The sequence below is a fragment of the Equus przewalskii genome, chromosome 22 (genome assembly GCF_037783145.1).
Source record: "Equus przewalskii isolate Varuska chromosome 22, EquPr2, whole genome shotgun sequence".
Lineage (NCBI taxonomy): Eukaryota > Metazoa > Chordata > Mammalia > Perissodactyla > Equidae > Equus > Equus przewalskii.
The window spans coordinates 18,440,455-18,465,115 of NC_091852.1; the positions used below are offsets into that span (position 1 = coordinate 18,440,455).

At 40.1% G+C, this 24,661-nt stretch overlaps 1 protein-coding gene across 18 annotated transcripts in view; it reads left to right on the plus strand.

The window, feature by feature from the left end:
- The window catches only part of TRPM3 (transient receptor potential cation channel subfamily M member 3), a 502,828-nt gene that overhangs the window by 298,478 nt on the left and 179,689 nt on the right, over nucleotides 1–24,661 (plus strand). For all 18 annotated transcript variants that reach the window (XM_070590426.1, XM_070590437.1, XM_070590427.1 and 15 more), the window contains one exon: nucleotides 18,082–18,256. In XM_070590426.1, coding sequence (XP_070446527.1) covers nucleotides 18,082–18,256 — 175 coding nt within the window. The remainder of the gene's footprint in view (nucleotides 1–18,081; nucleotides 18,257–24,661) is intronic.

A 24,661-nucleotide genomic window follows, 5' to 3' on the forward strand; every position in this document is an offset into this window, starting at 1 on the left:
ATCATTAACCCTTGAGGAAAATAGAGATGTTATGCCCTAATACTGGCCAAATAAGCAAAGAGCTGATTTTCTTTCTTCTTTTTTGGCATCCATAGCTGAAACCAATAAGCAGCGCTCTCCCTCATTGAACAGGCTGTCCCTGTTCTGCGAGGAAGCCAGATTACACAAGCTGTGCGGAGTTCCACATGCCACAACCCTGCAGGCAGACACTGAGTCCTGAATCTCAGGCAGAGGAACCAACAGTTCTTGTTAGCTAATGAGCCTGGAGTCTCTGGGTCCACATGGGCTCTGTGGGCAATTCCTCCTGGAACGAGGCAGGTGCGCCTTTGCTCGAACAGGGGTGTGAGGACTGAAGAGTCAGCTTTTCTGGTCATCAGACAAGTCTGAGCTGAACCCATCCTCATTAGCAGCATTTCTTCCCCCCAGAGGGAGAAGACAGGAAGTGAATGCTGACTCTGGTGCACCTCAGAATTTATGATGAAATCATGGGGGATTCTGAAGGAAGCAGTGATTGAACATGGCGTGCACGGATCAGGAATTTGGGGAGAAGTGGAAAGTTTGCTTCACCCCTGTATTTCCATTCTTAGATTCTGTTTTCTTGGCATGCATGAAGCAAGATTTGTTTTGTTCTGTTGATTTATTTGTTTCCATTAGTCAAGTAATAAGAATTGTTGCAGTGAGTATGAACTATTGTTCATAAAGTTCGGTATGTGGCAAATGTCACATAATAAATATTTTCCTTAATTGAGATAAATCCAATTCCAAGCCCCCTTTCAATCTAGTTTTGGTAAATGAAATTTAATCCTTTTTTTTTTCTTTTGGTGAGGAAGATTGGCCATAAATTAACATCTGTTGCCAATCTTCCTCTTTTAGCTTAAGGAAGATTGTTGCTGAGCTAACATCCGTGCCAGTCTTCCTTGATTTTGTATGTGGAACATTGCCAAGGCATGGTTTGATGAATGACGTGTTCATCTGCACCTGGGATCCAAACCTGAGAACCCCGGGCTGCCACCTGCAAACCCCGGGTTGCTGAAGCAAAGCGTGCAAACTTAACCATTACATCACTGGATTGGCCCCTAATCTTAATCTTTATTAGGTCTCTTTCTCTCTCCCCTCCCTCCTCTCTCCTTCTTCCTCTTCTCTCCCCTCATATTTCTCCCTCCCCTTACTCTCCTCTCTCTCTCTTCCTTTTCTTTCTTCTCCCTCTCCTTCCCTCCTCCATCTCTCTCTCTCTCTCCCCACCTGCCCCTCTTCTCTCCCCAATTACCTCCCTATCTTCCCTCTCTCTTTACCTCCACCTTCATGCTTACAGTGTACCTGGAGAATTGGAAAAGGGCCTCTTAACTTCCCTTAGCCAACGTTACCACTGATACAATCACTGCCCAAGCCTGCTTGGTCCCTCCCAGGCAGCAGGCTCTGGTGCTCCCGCACCTAGTGAAGCCGGTGGCATCTTTGCTGCAGCTGGCATGACTGATGCCCAGGTGCCCAGGGCTCAGCATCCCAAAATGCACTTTACAGCAGTCCCCCTCAGACCAGGTGCCTGTGCTAATCCCACCCTTACAGAGCTTACCTTTGAGTGGAAGGAGACAGAAAATAAGTCAATAAAATATACAGTGAATTGCAGAGAGATAAGTGCTAAGGAGAGAAATAAAGCAGAAAACGCACAGTGCAGGAAAGAGGCTGTTTTAAGCAGAGCGGAGAGAAGGCTTCCCAAGAAAGGGGACATTTGAGTACAGACTTGGAGGAAGTGAGGGAGCGTGCTTTGTGATATTTGGGGAAGACCATTTCTGGTGGAGGGAACAGCAATCACAAGGCACCGAGGCGAGAGTGTGGGCAACATGTTTGAAGACCATCAGGACGCCTGTGTGGCCCTGTGGAATGAACAAGGAGGCTACATAGGGAACAAGGGCCAGATTCAGTGAGGATTGCAAGACCTTTGACTTTTACCTTCACTGTGTGAGATGGGAGTTTGCAGAGCTTTGAGCAAAGGAGTGAGTAGTAGTCTTGTATGTGTCAACAGAATCACTTTACCTACTGAGTTGAGAGTAGCTTGAATGGGGAGCAGGGATGAAAACAGAGACACCAGTTAAGAGACCCTGGCAATAAGCCAAGCAAAAGCTAATGGTGCCTTAGACTAGGAGTGGTAGCAGTTGAGGAGGTGAGAAGTAGTCAAATTCAGCCTATAATTTGAAGGTAGAGCAGGAAAGATTTACCATTAAATTCAACATGAGGTGTGTGAGGGAAAAGATGAATCAAGGATGACTCTAAGTATTTTGGGTTGCTCGGCTAGAAGAATGGAGTTGAGGATGGGGGTGACGAGTATGAGACACTATCAGGAGGTTAGCTTGGGCACATCAAGTTTGAGATGTCTCACAGCACGTGTGGAGATGTTGAGAAGGGGCACAGTTATGTGAGACTGAAGTTCAGTGAGATATTTGGTCTGGAGATATAAATATAGAAGTTTCCAGTGTGTAGATGGTATATGAAACCATGTGAGTGGATGAGATCACCAAGGGAATGAGTGAAGAGAGAAGAGGACAGGAAGGGGCAAGAACTGAGCCTTGTGGACGGTCCTTCTATCAAAGGTCAGAGAGATGAGGAGGGAGCAGCTAGCGAGGACCAGCAAAGCAGAGGAAGGAGGAGCAGCTAGCGAGGTAAGAGGGAAACCAGGAGAGACTGCTGTCTGAAAGCCAAGTGAAGAACATATTTCCAAGAGTCAAAAATGACCAACTGTATCAAATGCTGCTGAGAGGTCAAGTAAGAAGAGATCTGGGAACTGACCATCAGGGACGTTGCGAGTCCCTTCTCCCTGTCCCAGGTGTTGAGTAATTTCCTCCCTGTCTTGTCTGCTCCCACCTCTTCCCATCAAAGACACTTGCCATTCTCTTCTTCCTCTTCAGGACATTAGTGAACTTAGGTTTTTAACAAAAGCCATCAAGAAAGCTTATCTTTAGGCCAGTAACGCAAAACTCCCCTGAGAAAAGAAAGCCCAGTGGGCCCTTTTGGAAATAAGGAGAAGGAAAAACAAGCAGTGAAGTATGAATTAATTGCTAATTCAATAAATGATCCTGCTGCACAGAATGATATTCCTTTTAGATAAAAAACCAAGTAGAGAATGTAGTAAATATAGTTAAGTAATTTCCAGCAGTGCAGTTAAACCCTTATTGAAATAAGATGAAGTGGTAAGCCATTTGTTTTTAAATAGTTGGTTCTAGGGGCTGAATTGCAAGAAGAGTACGTATCTTCCAGTAAGGGCAATATTATATCAATCACATACAACTAAAATGGGTGTGCAAGCTTGGCTTACACAGTCAGGTTTCCAACTTACTTTCTCATTGATCATAGGCATACGCAGGCTTGGCAAACTAACAGTGTTGCCTTATATAAATCATTCTTATCACATCAGTTAGACCCAGAGGTTGGCAAACTACAGCCCGTGGGCCAAATCCAGTGTGCCATCTGTCTTTATAAATAAAGCTTTATTGGAACACAGCCATGTCCGTGCTCATTCTTTTGTGTACCGTCAAAGGCTGCTTTCACGCTACAGTGGTAGAGTTGAGCACTTGCATCAAAAACCGTCTGGCCCGCAAGGCTGAAAATATTTACCATCTGGCCTTTTACAGAGAAAGTTTGCTGACTCCTGGTTTAAACTTTAAAATAGACTATTGGAAACAAAATATGGGTGTTTCAGTCCTACTCCATAGGCTTCTTAATTTACTCCACTGGGGCATATTTTAGATTTCACTTCTTTTCACAGGCAGAAGTCTCCTCTCCCTGCAGCTTTATGCCAGGGCAGTGATTCTCAAAGTGTGGTCCATGGAGCAGCAGCAATAGCATCACCTAGGAACTTATGCACATTCTCCAGTCCCATTCTAGACCTACTGATCAGAAGTTTAGGAGGTGGGGCCCAGCAGTGGATGCTTTAACCGCACCTCCAGGTGATTCTGATGCATGTTAAACTTGAGAGCCATTGTGTCAGAGCAGATATTGACAAGAAGAGCTGAGAACTTGAAATGGGCATTTCTACACACCCTTTCTGGTGATCATTTTCAATGCACAAACTAATTTTTTGCACATTAGAATCTGGGTTTTAAGAGTAGTCCTTGGGGTGCCACTTTTTTTATCTATAACATTAGGATAGCACACTTTCTAGAATGTGGTACTAGCACTTAGGATTGCAATCAAATGATTCTTGGTGGCAGCAGTCAGAATAAGCCAAGTGGCTGCTTCACACAAACATGACAGAATAGGGTAACGAGGTTAAACAGCCCCATGATTAAGGACCCAAAGTACCCATGCATGCCCCTGGGCCGTGACTGTCTCCTGACTCCTCATCAAGGCACTCCAATGTGTTTAAGTGATAGAATGTAATGAGGCATTTATTTATGAGAAAGAAAAGTAGAAGAAATTTACTTCCACCACCATGAAGGATGTGCTAGGACATGAGAAAACTTTAAATTGATATTGTCCCCCTACAGGATTTATGCAGGTGCGGTGGTACTGTTGCTATTTTCCTTTGCTTAACGATCTAATCATTCCCGGACGCTTCATCCCTCCGTGTATCAAGAGGAAGGAAAATCTCTGACCATGAACAGCTGTGGTTTTCATGGAGCTGGCAATCTGATCCCAGGAATCAGGGGTGGGCAGCAGCAAGTCTTGGGCTTTTTAAGCCAGGAAGAGATGAAACAAAGGAACAGCGGACAAACTCAGGCCCCTGTCTAAATATCTGAGGTTGGCATCTATTTTTAAAATCTGCCGGAAATGAGTTTGAGACCCTAAGACATGAGAGAGAGAGAGAGTGACCAAATAGACTGACTTGTCCAGGACTAAGTCGTTCCAGCTTACCCCTGTCATCCCAGAGTGACTATTAGTGATGACCTCTTCATTTGCAAAAGTTAGTCCTTGTATTTGCATGATAAATGAGATGGTCACCCCAGTGAGAAACAACCCAGCAGAGTACAAAAAGCACAGACTCTGCATTTACTAACTGATCTCTGTTTGAAACCCAGTTCAGACATGCAATTTACTTTCTATGCCTCAGTTTATTTAACTGTAAAGGGGATAATAATGTATCTAGGATACCCAATCTTATAGATTGAGTAACCGTATGCATCCTGCTTGGCTGAGTGCCCCACACCTGGTAGGTACACAGCAACTGCTACTTCCCCTAAGGGAGGAAGAAACAGCCTTCAGTCAGTTGGCCGAGTGGACTTCAATACATGAAATTATTCACCGCAGCCGAGAAATTCATAACCAACCTTGTTTTGCTTCATTTGTAATTAGCTTTTTTAACGTGTTGTAATTGTCATTCCCTTTCAAGGAGCTAGAAAGACATTAAGAAAAAATTATCTTTGATAGAAGGCCATATGCGCACTTAAAAAATAAGTTCATGTTCACAAACTTGACCCAGAGGCTCAAGTTTGTTAGATGCCACTGCAAAGTGCATGCCAGAAACAGAAATGACAACATTGCCATCCATGGTGTTGGAGCTTGAGAAAGCCCAGTCAATTATACTTCACTTTGGACAGGATAAGATTCAAACAGGATGAGAGTTGGACACCAGAGTCAGGCAGATGGAGATCAAAATATCATTTTTACTAACAATGAAGTTGTTGGAGACAACGACTTAGTGTGAAGGCCAAATGGGCTTGCCTGCTCACCTCAGCCCCAGACAGCCAAGCAGAGGAGAAATTTGGGTCTACATCCGACACTTTACTAAAATCACTGACTGGCGCTGGTCTATGGAGGGAAAGGAAGAAAGAAGCTAAACCATCTTCACTGAAAGACTTTTAGTAGATTACCTCTATCCAATCAAGAAATATGGATGGACATTAGTTGCCATCAATCAGGGTACTGAATGTGTGTGGAGAGGAGTAAGGGAAGAGGTGTCACACTTATAGAGCTCCCTCCACATGGAAACTTGAATCCAGAGGAAAGAAGTTTCCCCACAACATTGCCACCCATATGTCTCACTAAGGATGTAGTCAAAGTAAGGATTTGATCAGATTAGACTTGACACATTATCTTTTGAAGAAGATGCTCAGATAATTAATAACTTTTTAATTATCCCAACTGTTGGTCAGAAATTGGATTAAATATTACTAGATCTCAAATAATCAGTACCTTTCCTCTGTCTCATATATGACAATGGCAGTCAGATAGTTTAATAACTGTAATGGTGAATGAAGGTCACTCCTAGCCTATAGCAACTTAGCTGCTAAAATATATCACTCACCTGAGAGAGAAGAGAATTAGGTTTCCATTTCAGTCATATAGTTCCCTATTCACTTCAACTGGAGGAAGTAATAGCTTTCATGAACATCTTTCCAAGAAGAGGAAGAATGTAAACTTTTGTTTACATCTTTCTCCCCAGAGGCTAGGGCACGTTGTCACTCCAGCTGGGCCCAATTCTGAGAAATAGCAAGGCTTCAATTTAAAAGTACAAGACAGCTGAACCAAAATTGGCTATTCGAGTCCCTGAAAATCTAGACTCTTCCAGACTTAATCCAGATGGACAAGTGAAATGCGAGCAGCTACCCAGGCCACTCAGCACGTTCTTCTCTAGGTCTCTGACCACTGCTGAGCCCCAGTAGTTAAGGGGGGTGAAAGGACACCATGGGGCCACTTAAATGGCTGTCATTTACACTTTTAGCAATATACATCAATAGTGTTGAGATAGGACATTCAGTCCTCTTATAACTACCAATTATTCCTGTCCCTTCAGCTGTGCTGCTCCCAAGGTATAAACCTAGGCATTGTACATTTTAATTTTGTTTTATTTCACAAGCATTCATTTGAACTACCTTCTAAGTGTGAGGCCCTATGGAAACCAGAATGTTGCCTAAGAGGGCCTGTCTTAGGGGGGGGTCTCTGTCCCAAGGAGTTTACAGTTCAGTGGATAAAACTTTCATTAAAGCAAAGCAGAATAAAATAACTGCAAAAGATATGTTTTTAAAAAGCAACAATGGGACTACAGAGGCATGGATGATTAATACTTCCTGAGGGAGTTAGGAAGGGCCTCAGGAATTAGACGTTGGAACTGGACTTTGAAGATTGAGTTGGGATCTCTGAGGGCCACACTAAATAGCACCTTTCTTCCTCATCCACGTTCTGAACAACTGGAGAAATAAAAGTAGTTGACGCAACTCAAAAATAGCATTTTCAGTAGGGAGACAAGGGATCAGATGTGGCTTTAAGTTTATTGGACGAGAGGGCTTAATAACTCCTCAGAATTAGGCAGAATCCCCGGTGAGCCTTCACCTCCCCAGCCCACTGCACACACCTGCACCGCCTCTGGAGGAGCTGGGAGATCTCAGGCTTCCTGCAGGCAGGCAGACGTCGAGAGGAAGAAGAGGGAGCCTGAGCGAGCAAATCCAGTTATTATTCTCGAATTTACCAGGGACCCAAGTGAATAAAAGAGCATCGAAAACCCAAGGATGTGCTTAGAAAAATTCTTCTTCATGAAACCAGGAGTAGGGAGAGAGACTCCTCTCTGAAAATTAGGATGGCTGAGGGGAAGTTAAAAAATAATCCTAGACAGAGGATCGTGAAGGTAGTCTGATGAGACCGGAATCAGAGTGAACACAAGTTCTGGAGGAGATGAGGCTGCAAATGAAGATTATGGGGAACCTTGTCTGTCATGTGAAGGGATTTGGATCTTATCTATAGGCAATGGGAACCCAGAACGATTGGGATCTTATCTATAGGCAACGGGAACCCATAAGGATTGGAAACTTATCTATAGGCAATGGGAATCCATAAAGACTGTCCCAGAGAAGACTGTGTTGGATGCATGGTGACTCGTAGTTACATGATGAATGTTGTGGAGAGAGGGAAATCAGTTAGGAAGCGATTTCAGTAGTCCACGGGAAAACTAATGAGCATAGAAACTGGACATTTGGCATAATTCCTGATTTCATGAGAATTTACATCAGATCTGAGTGCCCTGGATCTCAGGTCAGCGGACTGAGGGAAAATTGCTTATGTCATAAAATGTTTAAAAATTTCTGTGGAAATAATTACATTGTCATTTAACCTATGAGAAATCAGGATATATCTGACGGTAATTCAGAATCCTGCCTTCCTTCTGTACCGCAAATTTTCGTAAGCAACTACTCCATGTAGAACACTGGGAATAATAAAGAGAAACTTACCTAACAGAGAAAAGAGAGGCCCAAATAGGTAATTAATGAGATAAAACTTCAAGAGGTATATAAAGTACTATGAGAATTTTTTCTTTATACCATAGTAGTTGATTGACAAATTTATAATATATTCATTGGCATGGGCTTTTTAAAAAAGTAAATGCTAAAAGAACATACAAGAGAGAATGGTTAATTTTGCCTGGTGGGGTGGAAGGGAGGGTCCTGAGAAAGATTTGTCTTTGAACCTAGGAACTACACGATGAGTATAAGTTCCTCACAGAGTAAGTCAAAAAGAGAGAATAGAACTTTTTGCATTTGGGGCAGGGAGAAGTAATTGCAGTCTCCCTCAACTGATGCAAAGAGTTCCTTTTATTATTATTATTGGGGAAGGGTACAGTAACAACATACTACCATTGTGCCCTGCCATTACCAGCAACATTTCCCTCTCTCCTACCATCTGCCTCTCCTCCCCAGCTCGGCCCTGCACCGTAGGCTAGGTAGGTCTTTCCATGTTTTTTCAATCCATAATTCCCCTGGCTGCTCTGCTGCTTACTAATTCTGCCAAGAAGCCAAAGAAACTTGTATGGGCTGTGGACCTAGATCCTGGCGCATTTATTGGGTAGTGTGGTCACAGTATTATAAAGTAAAATGAGTTAGAACCACGCTGATTACCTTACATTTGAGAAGGCAAAGAATGCCTTTTGATGTGGGTTTTGAACAGGGCAGAAACTAAGAAGACTATAGCTGTGTTTGGGCGAGTTTTCTTGTAGACTTAGATCAATTACATTAAAACATTCAGCCCGCAAACAATGGTCCCAAAGAAAATAATGCTGGCTCTTTCCTTTTATGAAAGTAATACTGGCCTTATAGCCCAAGGGATTGGCTGTTCCCTTTCTATTGAAACAACTCATGTGGAATGTTGCTTGGATGTCCTGGTAATATACGGACATTAATAGCAGAATACTTCAATCAGAGTTGTCTGGCCATAAGGGAATAACTCTTTCCCATTGATTAAGTCAAAAGCTAAGTTAGTTTATTAGCATATAATATACTTGGAGTCTGTTTACTGGTTTTGTTATTTGGCGTTTACATCTTTGTCCAACCCACAGAACTCAAAAGACTTAAGCTGATTGAAGCACTGAGGAGAGGCCCCTGGTAGAAGGCATTTGGAGAGTGAAACGAAAGATCACCCACCCAAAAGCTGAAAGTGTTAGTCTTTTGGATACAAGATAAAGGAATTTGGCTTGCTAAGCATATTATTGGTCTGCATGAGAGAGTAGTCAAACTTTGGAAAAGGATGTTTCAAATTACTTATCTGTCAGAGCATCCTTTTGGCTTAAACATATAAAATGCATTTATTTTTCTTTCATCTTCATGAATCATTTATACGTTAAACCTTTTATAAGCTTAGTAAATATAAATAAAAATCTTTATATTTGTGTTTGCTTGACCATATAGTTCTTAGTAAGTGCCAGACTGTTCTAAGTGCTTTATAAATAATAACTCATTTATTACTCAAAACAACCATATGAATTATGTGCCAACTCGATGTATTAGATACTGTGTAGAATACCAAAATATATTTTTGGTATATCAATGTATATCAAGACGTATTTCTGCCCTTCTAGGATATGCATCGTTGCAGCCAACTTGTTATTAATGTTGTAGCCTTACTGCCACGGTTTACAGTAGGAGGGAGGTAAAATAGACTAGAGGGAGACATGCTGAGAAGGAAGTGGGAGTCAACAGGAAGCCAGCAGACAAATGAAGCAGAGTTGGTCAAGGAACTAAGAATCAGAGTCTGAGAACAAGGACAAGACAGATTCAGCCCAGTTCCAGGCAGGCAGCCCAGGATCTAAGGAAAAGCCTCAACTGAGAGAGGGAGACAGGTCAAGGCTTCCAGAGTGGAGAGATGAGAGCGGTATCACGTGAAGAAGGGCTTGCAGGAAAGCCCACTGAAATCAAGGCAAAGCCCCAGTCTTGGCACCCGCATTGCCAGGCAGGGAGCAGGCAAGTGTCCCAGCCTGGCTGACAGGTGGAAGATGGTGCTGCTCTCCAGGGATGAAGAATGTTCAAAGAGGAGCGATCACTCACTCTGCTCTTGCGCTTAGAGCCCTCCGTAGAACGGATCTAAACCCCTTCCATTGTTAAGGCCAAGTTCCTTTATATACCACACAGGTGACTCATTCTCTTTTTGAGAGAAGCAGAGCAGCTACCGTGACTGGTAACCAGGCTCCCCACATGAGCATCAGTTATGCTGCAAAATGAAGGCCCACCTGACACCTACATAGAGCATAGGCTTATGCCCAATTTCGACCTGAATATCGCCTCTTAAAGCTCTACCACGTAAAAAGAAATCTCTGCTATGCCAAATTCCTCTTATGCAAATATTCCTCACCTACTTTTCCTGCTGCGATCTTCACGCTGAGACAAGAGCACATGAGGACTTTCAGGATGGTTAAGGACAGGTGAAGACTTCTTTAGAGTGAGCAGAGGTGAGGCTGGAGAGGGCAATGTTTGGTAGCAATAAAGAGAAACTCGCTCAAAATCGATAAAGGGGTATTTTTGATAAGTGACAGAAACGTGTCTACAGGAAGTTCGGCAAACTATGGCCCACCCTGTTTTCATATGGCTCACGGGCTAAGAATGTTTTTTTTCATTTTTAAATGTTTGGAAATAAAAGAATATTTTGTGACGTGTGAAAACTATATGAAATTCAAATTTCAGCATCCATATAAAAATTCCATTTGTCTCATTAGTAGACAAAAAATTGTATTCAATTGTATTTTGAAATTCTCCCATAAAATTCTGTATAAACTTTTCTCTCATTATATAGATACTTGCATGGCATCCTCTATTTTTCCCATTGTCCTACAAAGCCTAAAATATTTACTATTTAGCCCTTTACAGAGAAATTTGTCTATAGGTGCCTCTGTGCAGGAACTATAGCCAAGTGACTATAACTGGGACTGGAGAGTCACCAATAAATCCAGGCAATCTCTCCCTCTGGATCTCTGTCTCTCTCTCACACACACACCCCCCGACACACATCCTTCCTCCCTCCTTCTCACTCAGTCCACATGCTCTCTCCTCTGTGGTCCCTCTGCTCCCTTCTCTTCTTCCTGGATACAGTCTTCTTTGCTTGTTTATTTACGCTCCCACGGTCCCATCAGAGCTTCACTTCAAAGAGGCTTCACTGCCCACTCAGCCTACCTCCCAGTTACTGACCTTGGGCCCTGGGTCTCCACTTCAATTCCAGGAAGGCAAATCTGGCCCACTGCAGGTCTGGAATCCACCTCTAGGCCAACCAGCTCTGAAGAAGCCAAGTAAGGCAGCCCTTCTGTGCTGTGGTCAGTCCAGTTCTCTGATAGGATACGGATAAGGAGGACGTGATGGGGGTTTCCAGGACACATGCCACAGTGAACCCTTTGGCTGGCTTACGGAGTTTTCCTATGCAATCCACTCTTCTACTCCCCTAGTTCTGTCCTTTGCCCTCTGATTGCCAAACAGAAAAGTAAAGCAAGACAATGCCCAAAATGGAAGCCAGCTGGTGGTGGATTCCTATGAAAATACCTGGAGCATTGATAATGCACAGAATAGATTAGTTAAATGGTACTGAAAATGAACAGGAAAAAAGGGGGGGTTGCCATATTAATTCATGGATTCTACATTCTCAGTCTTCAAGATAAGAAATGCTATGCACCATCAGTTTTCAATCATTTATCAGTGTCTCAGAGGCATTCCCATTCACGCAAGCTCTATATCTTCAGTGTCTTGACAACTACATATCTCCGGCCCATTTGCTGAGATTTTAAATGCCAAGATAAAATATACATGTGTGCTTATTCTGAAATATTAGCATTAGCTTTAAATATGGAAAGATTGTATATGGAGGAGGCCCATTAAGTTAAATATCAATAAGGGAGTTACCATAGGGATTGGTGATGAGAGGAAAAGATAATTAAGAAATTCACATTATTCTTACCCCTGTCTAGTCCTAAAGTGAATTGGAAATTTATACCTTGGGAAGTCCCAGCCTCAGGGAACGAACCCAGCGATCTTTCAAGGAATCTCCTCCCCACCAGAGAGACTAGAAGTGAAGCATCTTGTTGCATGTGGTTTTATTTTGACTGCTTAGTAGTTTTTGTGGTACTTTATATTTCCAAACACTTTCCCAAGCATCAATTTAGGTGTCGGCTTATAGTGGCAAAAAAATGTAGCGATAATGACACACAAGATTGGCTTGCACTGGGTTTGGCATTCACCAGTTGAGTACATCACCAGGATTCACTAAAAGATATTTGGGTTTATTACCCATTTCCAAGTAAGGTCAGACACATTCCAGTTATAGTTCTGTTGTCTTAAATGGACAGTGCATCCTACTTCTAAAACATGAAGGTAATATTCAAAACATCTACTTCCATAGAAGACTGAAAAGCTATTCTAGTTAAAATGAGATGTTTTTTTTTCTTATGTTGTCCCTAGACACTTTTTTGGGTTCACTCTGTTCCTTAGTTGCTCAAAGATTTCCAATCATGTTTCCTTTTGCAGTAAATATAGCATATTAAAATATTCTCTTTCTGGACAATAATATTCTACAGTTGTACCTGAATATTCATGTGCTGGGAATCTTCTAATTGTAAGCATCTTAAACTTAATAAACAAGAATAATTTTGAGTGCTGTGAGTTAAACACAATGGATTATGTAATTTTCATAAATCTTTATGTAATTTTCATAAATCTATTCCACAATTTTCAGACCACAGAAGAAATGCACTAAATAGTTAAGGGCATCAGGAATGTAATTATGAAACTCTTTATGAAAAGCTGTGCTATTAGGCAAATTTCAGCCACTATTTCTCAAGTAGGCAGCAAAAGGTGCCGATTAAAATGAGGCAAATAGCTGTGACTGCATCTTTTCCCATCACTACAGTAAGTACTAATGTCCCCCAAGTCTGTGTAAGGTTCTGTTTAAAAAAAAATGTAAGATCTTAGGGAGTTCCTGAGTTTTTATGGCCCCATTATATTGTCCAAATACAGGAGGTGGTGACCAGTGTCCCATTGGTAGAGTCAACCATTGAGTCAAAGACTGGGATAGTCAAGTGAGAAGTTGGATTCGTGGGACATGTTCAATGCTTTACAATTTAATGCAAATTTCAATTATGCAAATTTAAAATTGTGTGGCAGAAAATATATTGATAAAGTCTCATTATACGTGTAATTTCAAAGCATATGAATTTTTCCCACAAACTTCTGCATTATCATGAATCACATAACCCCAGAGCTGGCAAGGCCAGTGAATGAACCCTGTTCATGTTATTGCTACATGGCTTTAGCTGATAAATAGAAACGTCCATCCACCACTGACAGACTCAGTCCTGAACTGTTCAAGATCTTCAGTTAGTCACCTCTCACACAAAGTTTGAACCGTCCTTTTAAAATGGTGTATACTGTAATAATCACAAGATCTGTGGCCTTGGTCATTAAGACTGTAGCTAAAGATCAATCTTCTATGCTCCATCTCCATGTAAATATGAACCATTTTCTAACGGCAAATAAATTATTCCTCAGGTCCATAGGCATTTTAGGTCTTATATGGTGATGTTGACATAACACCAAAGTGTTAATTTACTTTGATTAAAATTCTCAGTTATCCAGGCATTTCATTACAACACACCAAATGTCACAAGTGCCTGAACTGATCATAGATTTCTCATGCCAGCAGAAAGAGAGAGAAAAAAAGCTTTTGGAATTTTAAGACATTCTTCTATTCCTGCCACCTCCTCTCCTCACAACACCCAACCCAGTCTTGGTTTAAGCCAATTTCAACATTTTTTGCCTTATTGGGAGCCCTGGCTGAATTGTATAGCAATCACAACAAAATGTAACAAAAGTCCAAGAGGTTATCTTTCACAAAGAACAATTAATTGGGGTTCAGTTTGTAATTTGAAAGCCCTAGGTCAACCTGGAATCCTGGAGAACGTAGCTGCTACAGCCATTACTCCAGCTCCCATTTTCATTGGCTATAATGCTTCCAGTTCCAAAACTGAAAAAGCTAAAGTGTGGCAAGTGTCTTGCCTCTTTCTGCTTAAGCAACTCTATATTGCTCTAAAATTAGATTCTAATGGAAATCTCTGAGAACTACTGCAAGTCTTTGATTATGGTAGAAAATGAAAAATTATTTCAACCAACTAAGGAATTAACCCACTTTCTCCCAAAACCAGAAGTACAAGTATTTACAGAAAAGCTTCCTGAGGAATCTAGATAAAATGAAATTTTTTCCTGAATAATAGAGATTATGTCTTGTAAAGCTGTAAATCTAAACTACTATCTTTCGTGAATGGTCAGTATATTTAGCTGGGCAAAGCATAAATTTGTGAGGATCTTCAAAGGAATTTATATGAATTGTTTATGGACATACAGAAGATGCTAGTGGGCCTGTGAACCCACTGGTTCTGCACTGTATTCCCAAAATGTTTTCTTTATGTCACTAATAAAATACCATTCTTGATATTTTAAAAAGCTTTTTCTTCACTAATGAAGTCATATACTACAAATTCTAATTTGTAAATTTGTGAATTTCCCTAGAGATGTTTTTTAATATCCTATGTCCAAAATGTAATTTAGAAAAGAAAATGTGAGCAGGAGAAATAAAGAGAAACAAGGAAGAGAGAGAGGGGAATGAAGGGAGGAAGGAGAGATATCCTATAGACAGTGCTTCCTCCTGAAAAGGTTAGCCAGTCAATATAACTTGGCACTAATAATGTGATATAGTTCCCTGGCATAGAGTTTTCTTTGAAAACTCATTCTGGAACTTATCTCAGAGGCCTTGGTGAGCTTCCTGAAGGAACACAAACTGATGCTCTTTGCAGATACATCAATGTGCTTAACTTAGGGTGAGGTTTTCTAGAGGTCCATTTGCAAGGTTTTCATGAATAGGCTTCAAGGAGCCATGAACCCCTTGAAATTGCATAGAAACATTTTTGTGATTGCCCATTTATTTTTCAGGTGAAAGGGTCACTAGCTTTCATCAGATTCATGAAAGTATTCAAAGATCCTTGTTTCCAAAAAGTAGGCTAAGAACCATTGCTTTAGGTCATTACTAATTATTTGGTAGCATTTTCTTTTCTCAGAAACAAAAGTAATGTGTGTGTGTGTGGGTGTGTGTGTCCTGACACAATGGCTTAATGTTACTATACATTGGCAAGTTTAATTTATATGAAGCATGATATTTTTAGGCATAGACTGATTCTCCACCACCCATAACTAAGAAATTCAAAAATGCTTTTGTTTTAGGCTCTAAAAGCTTTTAATGTCTCTGGAACAAATTTCCATGTATTATCACTGAAGGAAATGGGAGAGAATTTAGAGGCATACATATATCAGATATATTCAATATATATGAAAAAGTAGATGGTATTTTGATGCTTTGCTCCATCCTATTTTTAGCACTATATATATAATAATAGTGTATATATATATATATTTATATATATATTATAGTTGTTTTCATCATTTTTATTGATAACAGCTTCATACCAAATATAGAAAGTCTGATCATTTAATATGCTTCTGTATTTCTAGAGGTTATAACAGTTTGATTCATTGACAAATATATTGGTAGGAAATCAACTGACAGTTTATTGCTCTCAAATGATATAAAAATTGATCCTCAGAACCTATGTATCCTCTCAAAAAAAAAGAGGTTTCCAGCCATCTTGCCTGTTGTCTGGTAGACTCTAGATCACTGGAACATTCTAGAAGGTCCCTTCTAGGATTTCTCCCTCCATGAAGAACACTGAGTGGATTACAGTTGGTCTGTGAGTTGGAGTAAAGATCCCACTGACAGAATCAGTCCTCAAGAGTCAGAATTTGGCAAAGTCCTCTCTTAGAAGATCCTAGAATGAGTCTAAATACATCATTTGGTATAAACAGCAGATATAGAGTATTGTTCCTTGATATGAAGCTATTTAGGAGCATGTGCTAAAACAAAGCAAAGAGGAAAAATTAAATAGCATAGCACTTTGGGAAATACCTCTTAAAGTAATTTTAAACATTGGAAAAGAGACTCTTTCCCAAGTCATATTAAAATACAAATCCAAATGGGGTGGGTATTTTTTATGTCAGCAAATTCCCTCCAAAAGAAATGTCCTGTATTACCATTTCAAGTTAGCCCTTAATCTTCAAAGAGCCTTTCAACAAGAACTTACTTAATCCTCATAATCAGCAGCAATGGGGAAAGTGTCTCCTTCATAGACACCCAAAGAGCTTTAAAGCAAGTGGCCTTTTGTCTGAGTCATTAAGGGCTTCTGGGTCAAAGGAGAGCAGCGCAACCTTTCACTTCCCTCTCATTTGATTTGAAAGAGTAATTCTCAAAACCACCGCATGCACAGAAAACCCTGGTGGGTCCAAGGGTCATCTCTCTCGCCAATTCCTTCTGGGGAACAAAAAAATCTTGGCATGTTGCCGTGATCAATAATTGTCACTTTCTTACATTTTTAAAATGTAGATTTAAAACAGCACCAATTTTTGTGTAACTGACATTTTGGACCATTCCTTTAAGATGAAAATCAAACCATGAAAAACACTGACTTAGAAAAGATGAGGTCCGAGGAGATGGATGGACTTACACTTGAAAGTAAAACAGGCCACACAAGTCAAATAAATCTCTTATTAATGGAGCAAGAAACCAAACCCCAAACTATTATTTCTCACAGGAAAGAAGTTTCTTGATATAAGATAAAACCACAGCAGAAGGGGGAAGAGCGAGAACTGAGATGACAAAGGGCTTTTTTTAGTTCATATTTACAGAAGTGGTACAGAATCTTGATTACGTCTTTTTTAAGATAACTACTCTGTGTACTGAGCAAAACCGTCTCATTTATATGGCACTGCTCAATTCCCTAACTATTCTGGGAAGACAGAGTGAGAAAATACAGTGTGATAACAAAACTGGGCAAAAGCATGTTATTCAATGAACAATGGTTGTACTTGAGATGTCACCTGAAAACAAATTGAATTTCTTTCTCATCGTGTCTCTCACAGACATTTGTTTATAATACTTCTCTTTAATAGGTTAAGTTGAACCACATGTAAGTGCTGATGTTAGGGTAGTTTTTACTTGAAAACAGCAATGTCTTATGGCTCAGCATAAATAGCTTAAATACTTTAGGAAAAGTCTGTGAAACCCCTGAATTCAACTGCATTCAACAAATGTTTCCTGATGACCCATGATGTGCCTGGCACGTTGCTCAGTAGTGAAGGATACGATAATGGCAGATGGCAGATGCCATGTCTCCAGGGTACTTTATTATGCCTGTTATGCTGTTAAGAATAAATAACCAAGCTGATTATTTAAGGGCAGAAATAGATAGACCTCTAATTTAGCCAGCAGTTGATTCAACAAGTCAAAATATGCTCCCAGCTGATTTTGATAGTCTTTAATAAAAAGAACCATCAGGCATTTTCTTAGCTCTGTGATGACTCCAGGGAGGTGCCATTTTTTTAACTTCCCATTTTTCATATAGGAAACTGAACCACTGGATACATACGAGATGAGACTTGCTTAAGATCACATTTAGCTCCCAATCTTTTCGCTGCTGGCCCAGTGCTTCATCTACTAACCAATTCCTTTCTCTTCCTCCTCACCCTTTGTCCGCAACTGACCAGTATGGTAATCGGTGCCTTCACTGACCCCAGCCCCAGTGCTCCGGAAGCTGTGGGGAGAGAGCAAAGTTAAATAGACTCTCTGGTGGGGAAATTCTGCTAAAGGGTTTTCAGTAAATTTCCGCTCCATATTTTATCCCTTCATGTCTTCTTACCTCCCCCGTGCTCAGTAATTTTAGTTTGTGCTTTTTGTTTCTCTTTTTGTTTCTTTGGTTTGCTGGCTTTGTGTTCTTTTCTCTTTTTTTCCTTTTCTTTTCCTTTTTTAATGCAGGAATCGGTCAAGGCGTTCCGGTGGTGGCGCTCATTGTGGAAGGAGGACCCAACGTGATCTCAATTGTCTTGGAGTACCTTCGAGACACCCCTCCCGTGCCGGTTGTTGTCTGTGATGGCAGTGGACGGGCATCTGACATCCTGGCATTTGGGCATAAATATTCAGAAGAAGGCGGGTAGGTAATTTGCCAGGCCCCATAGGAGACCCATGAGTGCAAAGCCTGTGTTCCACACTTGGCAAAGAGGGTATTAGTTGATGAAGATGTTTGGCATGGTAGGGTGGTGGGGAAGAGCAGGGCAACAATTCTAACTGTTCTGTGAAGCAGGAAATTCCATGAAAGCTACACTAGACCACACTGATGATAAAGAGGATGAGGGGAGGGGAGGAGTCATAGGTCGAGGCCTCCTTTCTCTTCTTGTCATTTCTCTTTCTCTCTTTTCCTCCTCCCACCAAGGAGAAGCAGTAATTGGGTTTTAACACATGAAGCACAGCTAATCTGGACCATATAGTGCAGGCTGGTAACTTGGGAGATGCTGTGATGTGCCGCTTCCAGGCTTGTCCTATAAACACCAGCTTTGCCAAATTGTTGTGTGTTTACAAATGCTAAATGTTTACAAACCCATGCAGCAGCCTGGGCTGTCAGATCTCTCTGGATTGGCTTGGAAAGTGGAATCTCTGTAACAGTAACCACTCTGGTCCTGTGTAAACTTTCCCTGGTCCCCTCCTGCCCTTTCCTTTTTCTATCAGCCCCCTAATGCTGCTTTCAACAGTCCAAAGCCCCCACCCCCACGGAGGACTTCCTTTCACAGCCTCCCCTCTGATCTGAGGTCCCACTCAGTGAATCAGGAAAGCCAGGCCCTCTTGCAGATTAGTTGATCAAAGCAATTCATCCCAAGGTGTGAATGAGTTTAAGGAGGAAAACTCAAAGGAGCCAGTGAGGTTTTACATAAGGAACTTCCTGACCTGATCAATTCTCCTAACACATGAAACTAGGGGGAGAAAGGAGCCCCAAAGGAGATAGGGGTCTTTTCTTCATCATCCCTTTTACAAATATACAGTGTCTACTAGGTGCCATGCGCTATGTTGAATACCAAGATGTGAAAAAGAATAATATTCTATTCTTACCCTCAAAGAGCTCACAGTAAGTCTAGTAAGTAGATAAGCTTATAATTATAATAATAAAAGTGACAGGTGAGCTGGCCTACTTCAGGACACTCCCACCTCCACCTCTCTCTCACCTGGCCTGACCTAAACTACAGACTCAGCATGACAGCTGCGTGCCATCTCTTCTCTCCTTATTCCTCTCCTTGTCTTTGCCAGCGCCCGGCACTCCAGGGGAGCCATTAACACAGCATCCTTCCCTGGTAAGTGCATGAACCTAAATATGTGAAGGGAGGAATAACGGCAGCCACACGGCCTCCAGCTTAACATCGCAAACCTTGACAGTGATTTTAGGCCCCATGAAAGCTTTTGATTAAAAAAAAAAGCTAATTTTTGTAAGCTTTTTTGTGATTTTGTAATTTTGAAGTTGGAGTTTGCTTACTGGCAAACTTAATCCAATTACTTTTATCTTCTCCTTTGATACTAAATATTAGTCCATTTTATAGCTAACGAACTAAAAAGAGAACAGTTGTCCAAATGCCTCCATGTCTGGCACCAACCAGAATTCAAGATCCTCCACTGTGCTTTGTTTTTATTAAAAGTTTAACCACAGTTCTCATTGATTTGACTATAGGAATTTGTTCTTTTTTTCAGAAATAAGTTAAAGAATACACAGTTTTTAGCCTTGGCTTCTTTGCTGCTTCCTAGCGTATGCAATTATTTTATTGTATTCCTACAAGGATGATACAAGTTGATACATTCAGAATGCACGTTACCTTTTGAGAAGACTAATGAAAAAGTAAACTGTTCATCTCAGCATTTCAAGTTTCCTAGGTCTATTTACAGTGAAAGTCTGGACCTAGTGCTTATTTTTTTGTCATTATCATGGGTTGTGTCCTTGAAAATGTTAAAATCGTCTATAAGTTGCGCTTCCTGATTCCGTTTTAATATAGGAGAAATGTTATACATTTTAGAGCTGGTGGAACTGTCTATTATTTAACCTAAGGGACAAATACACAGGGAAGTGCTTTCTCAAGGCCACAGAGCCCACAATCCCAGGTCAAGATTCTTTCTGGTGTATTATGAAAATTCACTGAGGGCCAGCCAGGTGGCGCAGCGGCTAAGTTCACACGTTCCGTTTCGGCGGCCCAGGGCTCACCGGTTTGGATCCCGGGTGCTGACATGGCACCACTTGGCAAAAGCCATGCTGTGGCAGGCATCCCACGTATAAAAGTAGAGGAAGATGAGCATGGACGTTAGCTGAGGGCCAGTCTTCCTCAGCAAAAAGAGGAGGATTGGGAGTAGTTAGTTCAGGGCCAATCTTTCTCAAAAAAGAAAAAATTCACTGAAATGTGTTTTGTGGTATGTGCCTTAATGTATCTCACATAGAACTTCAATGATACTGTCTTTTAAATATGTAAGTGTACTCAAGTTGCCTTCAGCTTTCTCGATGCATTATAACTTTTTTTTTATTCTGTGTGTTCCAAAAAGATAAAATCAATGCATTCCTGGTGGTAAACCAACGCCCAAGCTGATCAACCCTACATCATGTGGATGCTTTTCTTTCCCCCACGCAGACTATTATACCACAACCCCAAGAATAAGAGTCAGAAATATCATGCCCTTTTAACTTTAATTGGCAGTTTTAGTTTTAAAAGTAAAGTTTAGTTTTAGTTCTAATTATTTTATGGTCACAATATGCAAAAGCACAATCTATGTGGGATCTATGCAAACATATGAACCATGGCTGATTATCAAAGAATGTGAAGTCATGCATGTAACTGGTGTGGAGATAAAGGATTAAGATAGAATTTCATATCTTGAGAATTATTAAAATTAAAACAAAAATTTTTCAGAAACATTTAGAAATGGTTATTGGGAAAATAGAAGCCTAAAAAGAAGCATTATATTTGCTTCTAAACTATATTTGCTTCTAAAACTGCCAATTAAAGTTAAAAGGGCATGATATTTCTGACTCTTATTCTTGGGGTTGTGGTATAATAGTCTGCGTGGGGGAAAGAAAAGCATCCACATGATGTAGGGTTGATCAGCTTGGCGTTGGTTTACCACCAGGAATGCATTGATTTTATCTTTTTGGAACACACAGAATATATATCCAAATATATATATATATATATAACGTCATGATCAAAGTATGCTCTTGCTTCGGGAAGGCAATTATAAATTTATCATGATAAAATGAATTCAGAATGTTTCTATGTGCCATTTGAATAACTGCCAGAATTAATCATGTTTATTTAGCTTGATAAGAAATTGTTGGGGCCGGCCCAGTGGCGCAGTGGTTAAGTTCACACATTCCACTTCAGCAGCCCGGGGTTCGCTGGTTCAGATCCCAGGTGAGGACCTATGCACTGCTTCGCAAGCCATGCTGTGACAGGTGTCCTACATATAAAGTAGAGGAAGTAGAGGAAGATGGGCATGGATATTAGCTCAGGGCCAGTCTTCTTCAGCAAAAAAAGAGGAGGATTGGCAGCAGATGTTAGCTCAGGGCTAATCTTCCTCAAAAAAAAAAAAGAGAAATTGTCTAGCCACACATGTGCAGCCAATTTAAAAAATCATTTCCAAAAACATTATTTTGCAATAGTGTGCTTTCTTTATGCTAACACAAGAATTTGCCCACCTAGACTTCATTCACCAAGAGGGATTTCTTCATCAATTTCTAACAAAGTCCAACAGAGTTGGGACATGTTTCACTATAAATAAATATAAATGCACAACTATCTGTTCATATAAACAAAACTATATAAATAAATGTGTGTGATTATACATATAAAATTGAACCTAGGAAACATCACACATCCTGTTTATGAAAACTGAGGTGGGATTTGAAATCATTGATTTTTACTTTTCAGTTACTTTAGTAATTTAAATATGATTTTTTAATTTTAAGTTTATTTACAGATTGCTAAATAATACAAGCCCAAGTACTATTAGTGTATAAATTCAGCTATAAAGCTTTTCATTTTATAATCTTAAAGGAGTGAGTGAAATTTACACACCTTGTATTTTAACTTTTCTGAACTTGATATTTTGCCTTTAAATTCCCTGTTATTAACCACCTTCCGAGACTATGAATTTGAAAGGGAATCACTTTGGAAGCAAATTAAAATTGGCAAAGCTAATTAAGTTTTGTAGATGAGATTATTTGAGGTAAAAAAAAAAAAAGAGAGAGAGAGAGACTATCCCAATGCAAATGGGTTTGGATCAGGGAGGAGACAATTGCAATCAAATTCTTCTTTTTGGCTTTTTCTCCCCATCTCTGCGTTGTGGCATATACTACCTGAAAGAAATTGTCAAACTTTGGTTTTACTTTATTGTCATACTGGATTTTCTGTTGTCATTCATCGTGGTTGAGAATGAGTCACAAGTCACTTTCCCAAACTAATTTCCTTGCTTCAGAAATATTACCAAATTTTATTTCTGAATCACAAATGACTAAACGTTACAAACGTAGATAGATTAATGCTACCCAAGTAGCATTAGATTGAATTACCTAAGTTTTTAAATACCAGGATTCCACTTTTTACTGTGTTGATGAAGCAAGATGACCAGGATTACCCAAAGACGGGAGCACCTTTCAGGCTGTAGGTGCCTGAAGGTGAAGTCAGAGGTCACTTTGCCTGATAATTGTCAACCTAAGTCTCAGATTGCAGAGAAATGTGGCCTAGCTCCCCTTCATTTATCAACCAGTGAGCAAGGACCTCACAGATGAAAAGTGTCAGTGTGAAAAAGGCATCTGAATGAATGTGTGTTCTGAGATGATGCCCCTCATCCATCCAAATTTTATTACTGATGCTTATATTTATTTTGGTGTCTTTTTCCCAAAAATAATCATCTGGACTTATCATTTTTAGACACCCTAGAACAAGAAGCAGAACTGGTGGTAGAAGAAAGCCTTGAAGCTTTTAAGTGGTCTGTTCATAACTTTTGGGAAGTTATCAATGAGGCAAACACCAATAGACTTCACCTTCTTATGTCCCAGTGGAATCTGCCTTAGAAAATGCGACGTAAAAATGAGCAATGGCTTGCTCTTGAGGACAAGGGAATAGATAATATATCGCAAATAAAAATCTGATTTTCCTGTTTAAAGGGAGCTTAATAAGGGTCCCTACATTTTTTGATTAGCTGAGGTGAAGACAAATGGAATACAAAGTGGAGATGAAAAAGGAAAAATATGTTGCGTGGCTTCAAATTATATAACTATACCCTAGCAGAGATGTGACAGAAGTTTGTTTCTTTCCAAATACATATCAAAATGAACAAAGACAGGAGAAAGTCACCAGAAAACTAGTCATTTTAGAAACCCAGGTGTAGGCTGAATTCCCTAGGGCATATCATTCTATGCAGTGGTCACTGACGTTCTGCACCTCGAGAGATTTCCATCTAAAGCTGAAGGATGTCACAGCCCTATCATTTGTCTCTGTAAGATCTGCTGAAAGAAAGTAATTGATCTCGATGGTTTGTATTCCAGCATGATCTGGACACAATTGGAATGTCAAGTGAGGAAGAAGGAAACAAATATCAAACATTCTGACTTCAAGTGTCCATTTGAGATTTTGTTAATTTCATTTTCCTGTCTCTTTTTGAGAATTTTCTATAAGAAAGCATGTCAAAACTTGATTCTTTCTCAGAATCAAGTAACTTTCTCAGAAGGGAAGTAAGGAATGTTGGAAACATCTTGTACAGACAAAGGATACCAATGGCTTTATTTATGAAAGTGTTGTTTTTGTAAACTGTTTTCCAAGTTAACATTTATTGAGTACCTATTATGTGCATGGAACTGTTAGGGGGTGAGCAAGACATGGTCCTCTCAGGGACTTCATAATGGAGATTAAATCATAGAAATGAATATAGACAACTAGAAGGTCATGTGTGCTATGATAATAAATATATTAGTGTTACAAGAGCACAGAGGACAAAGCACTCAAGGGGGGCATTCCTCCTGTGAATCTATTCAACAGAAACTGGTATGTTAATTATCCACAAAATGGCAATATCATGACTATTGCTCCTCTTCCTCTTTGCCATCAAAAGTTGGATCTAAACTGAGGGCCAGCATGCATGACCGAGAAAAAGTTAATATTTACCCTCTCTTATGAAACTCAAGACAGGAAAAAGAATCAATCTGAATAAGATTGAAGGAGAGTTGGTAAAGAGGACAAATTCTGTGAGACAGTACGGTGGTGTTTTAAGTGGCGGTGTGTTTGTGTGTATGTATATTATTAAATTTAATTTACATATACTTGAATTCAATTTAATGAAATAAATTTAATTGATAGATTAATTTGATAAAATTTACTTATGCATAATTAAGTATGTATACTAATGCCTATAATTATTTACATATTTACATATGTGTGTATGCATGTTGAAAATTTAAGTGAAAACTTAAAGATAGGACAGATAACGTGACTTTTCAAATCAATCAATTGCCAGGTATTTTTTTTAATGTGTGTTT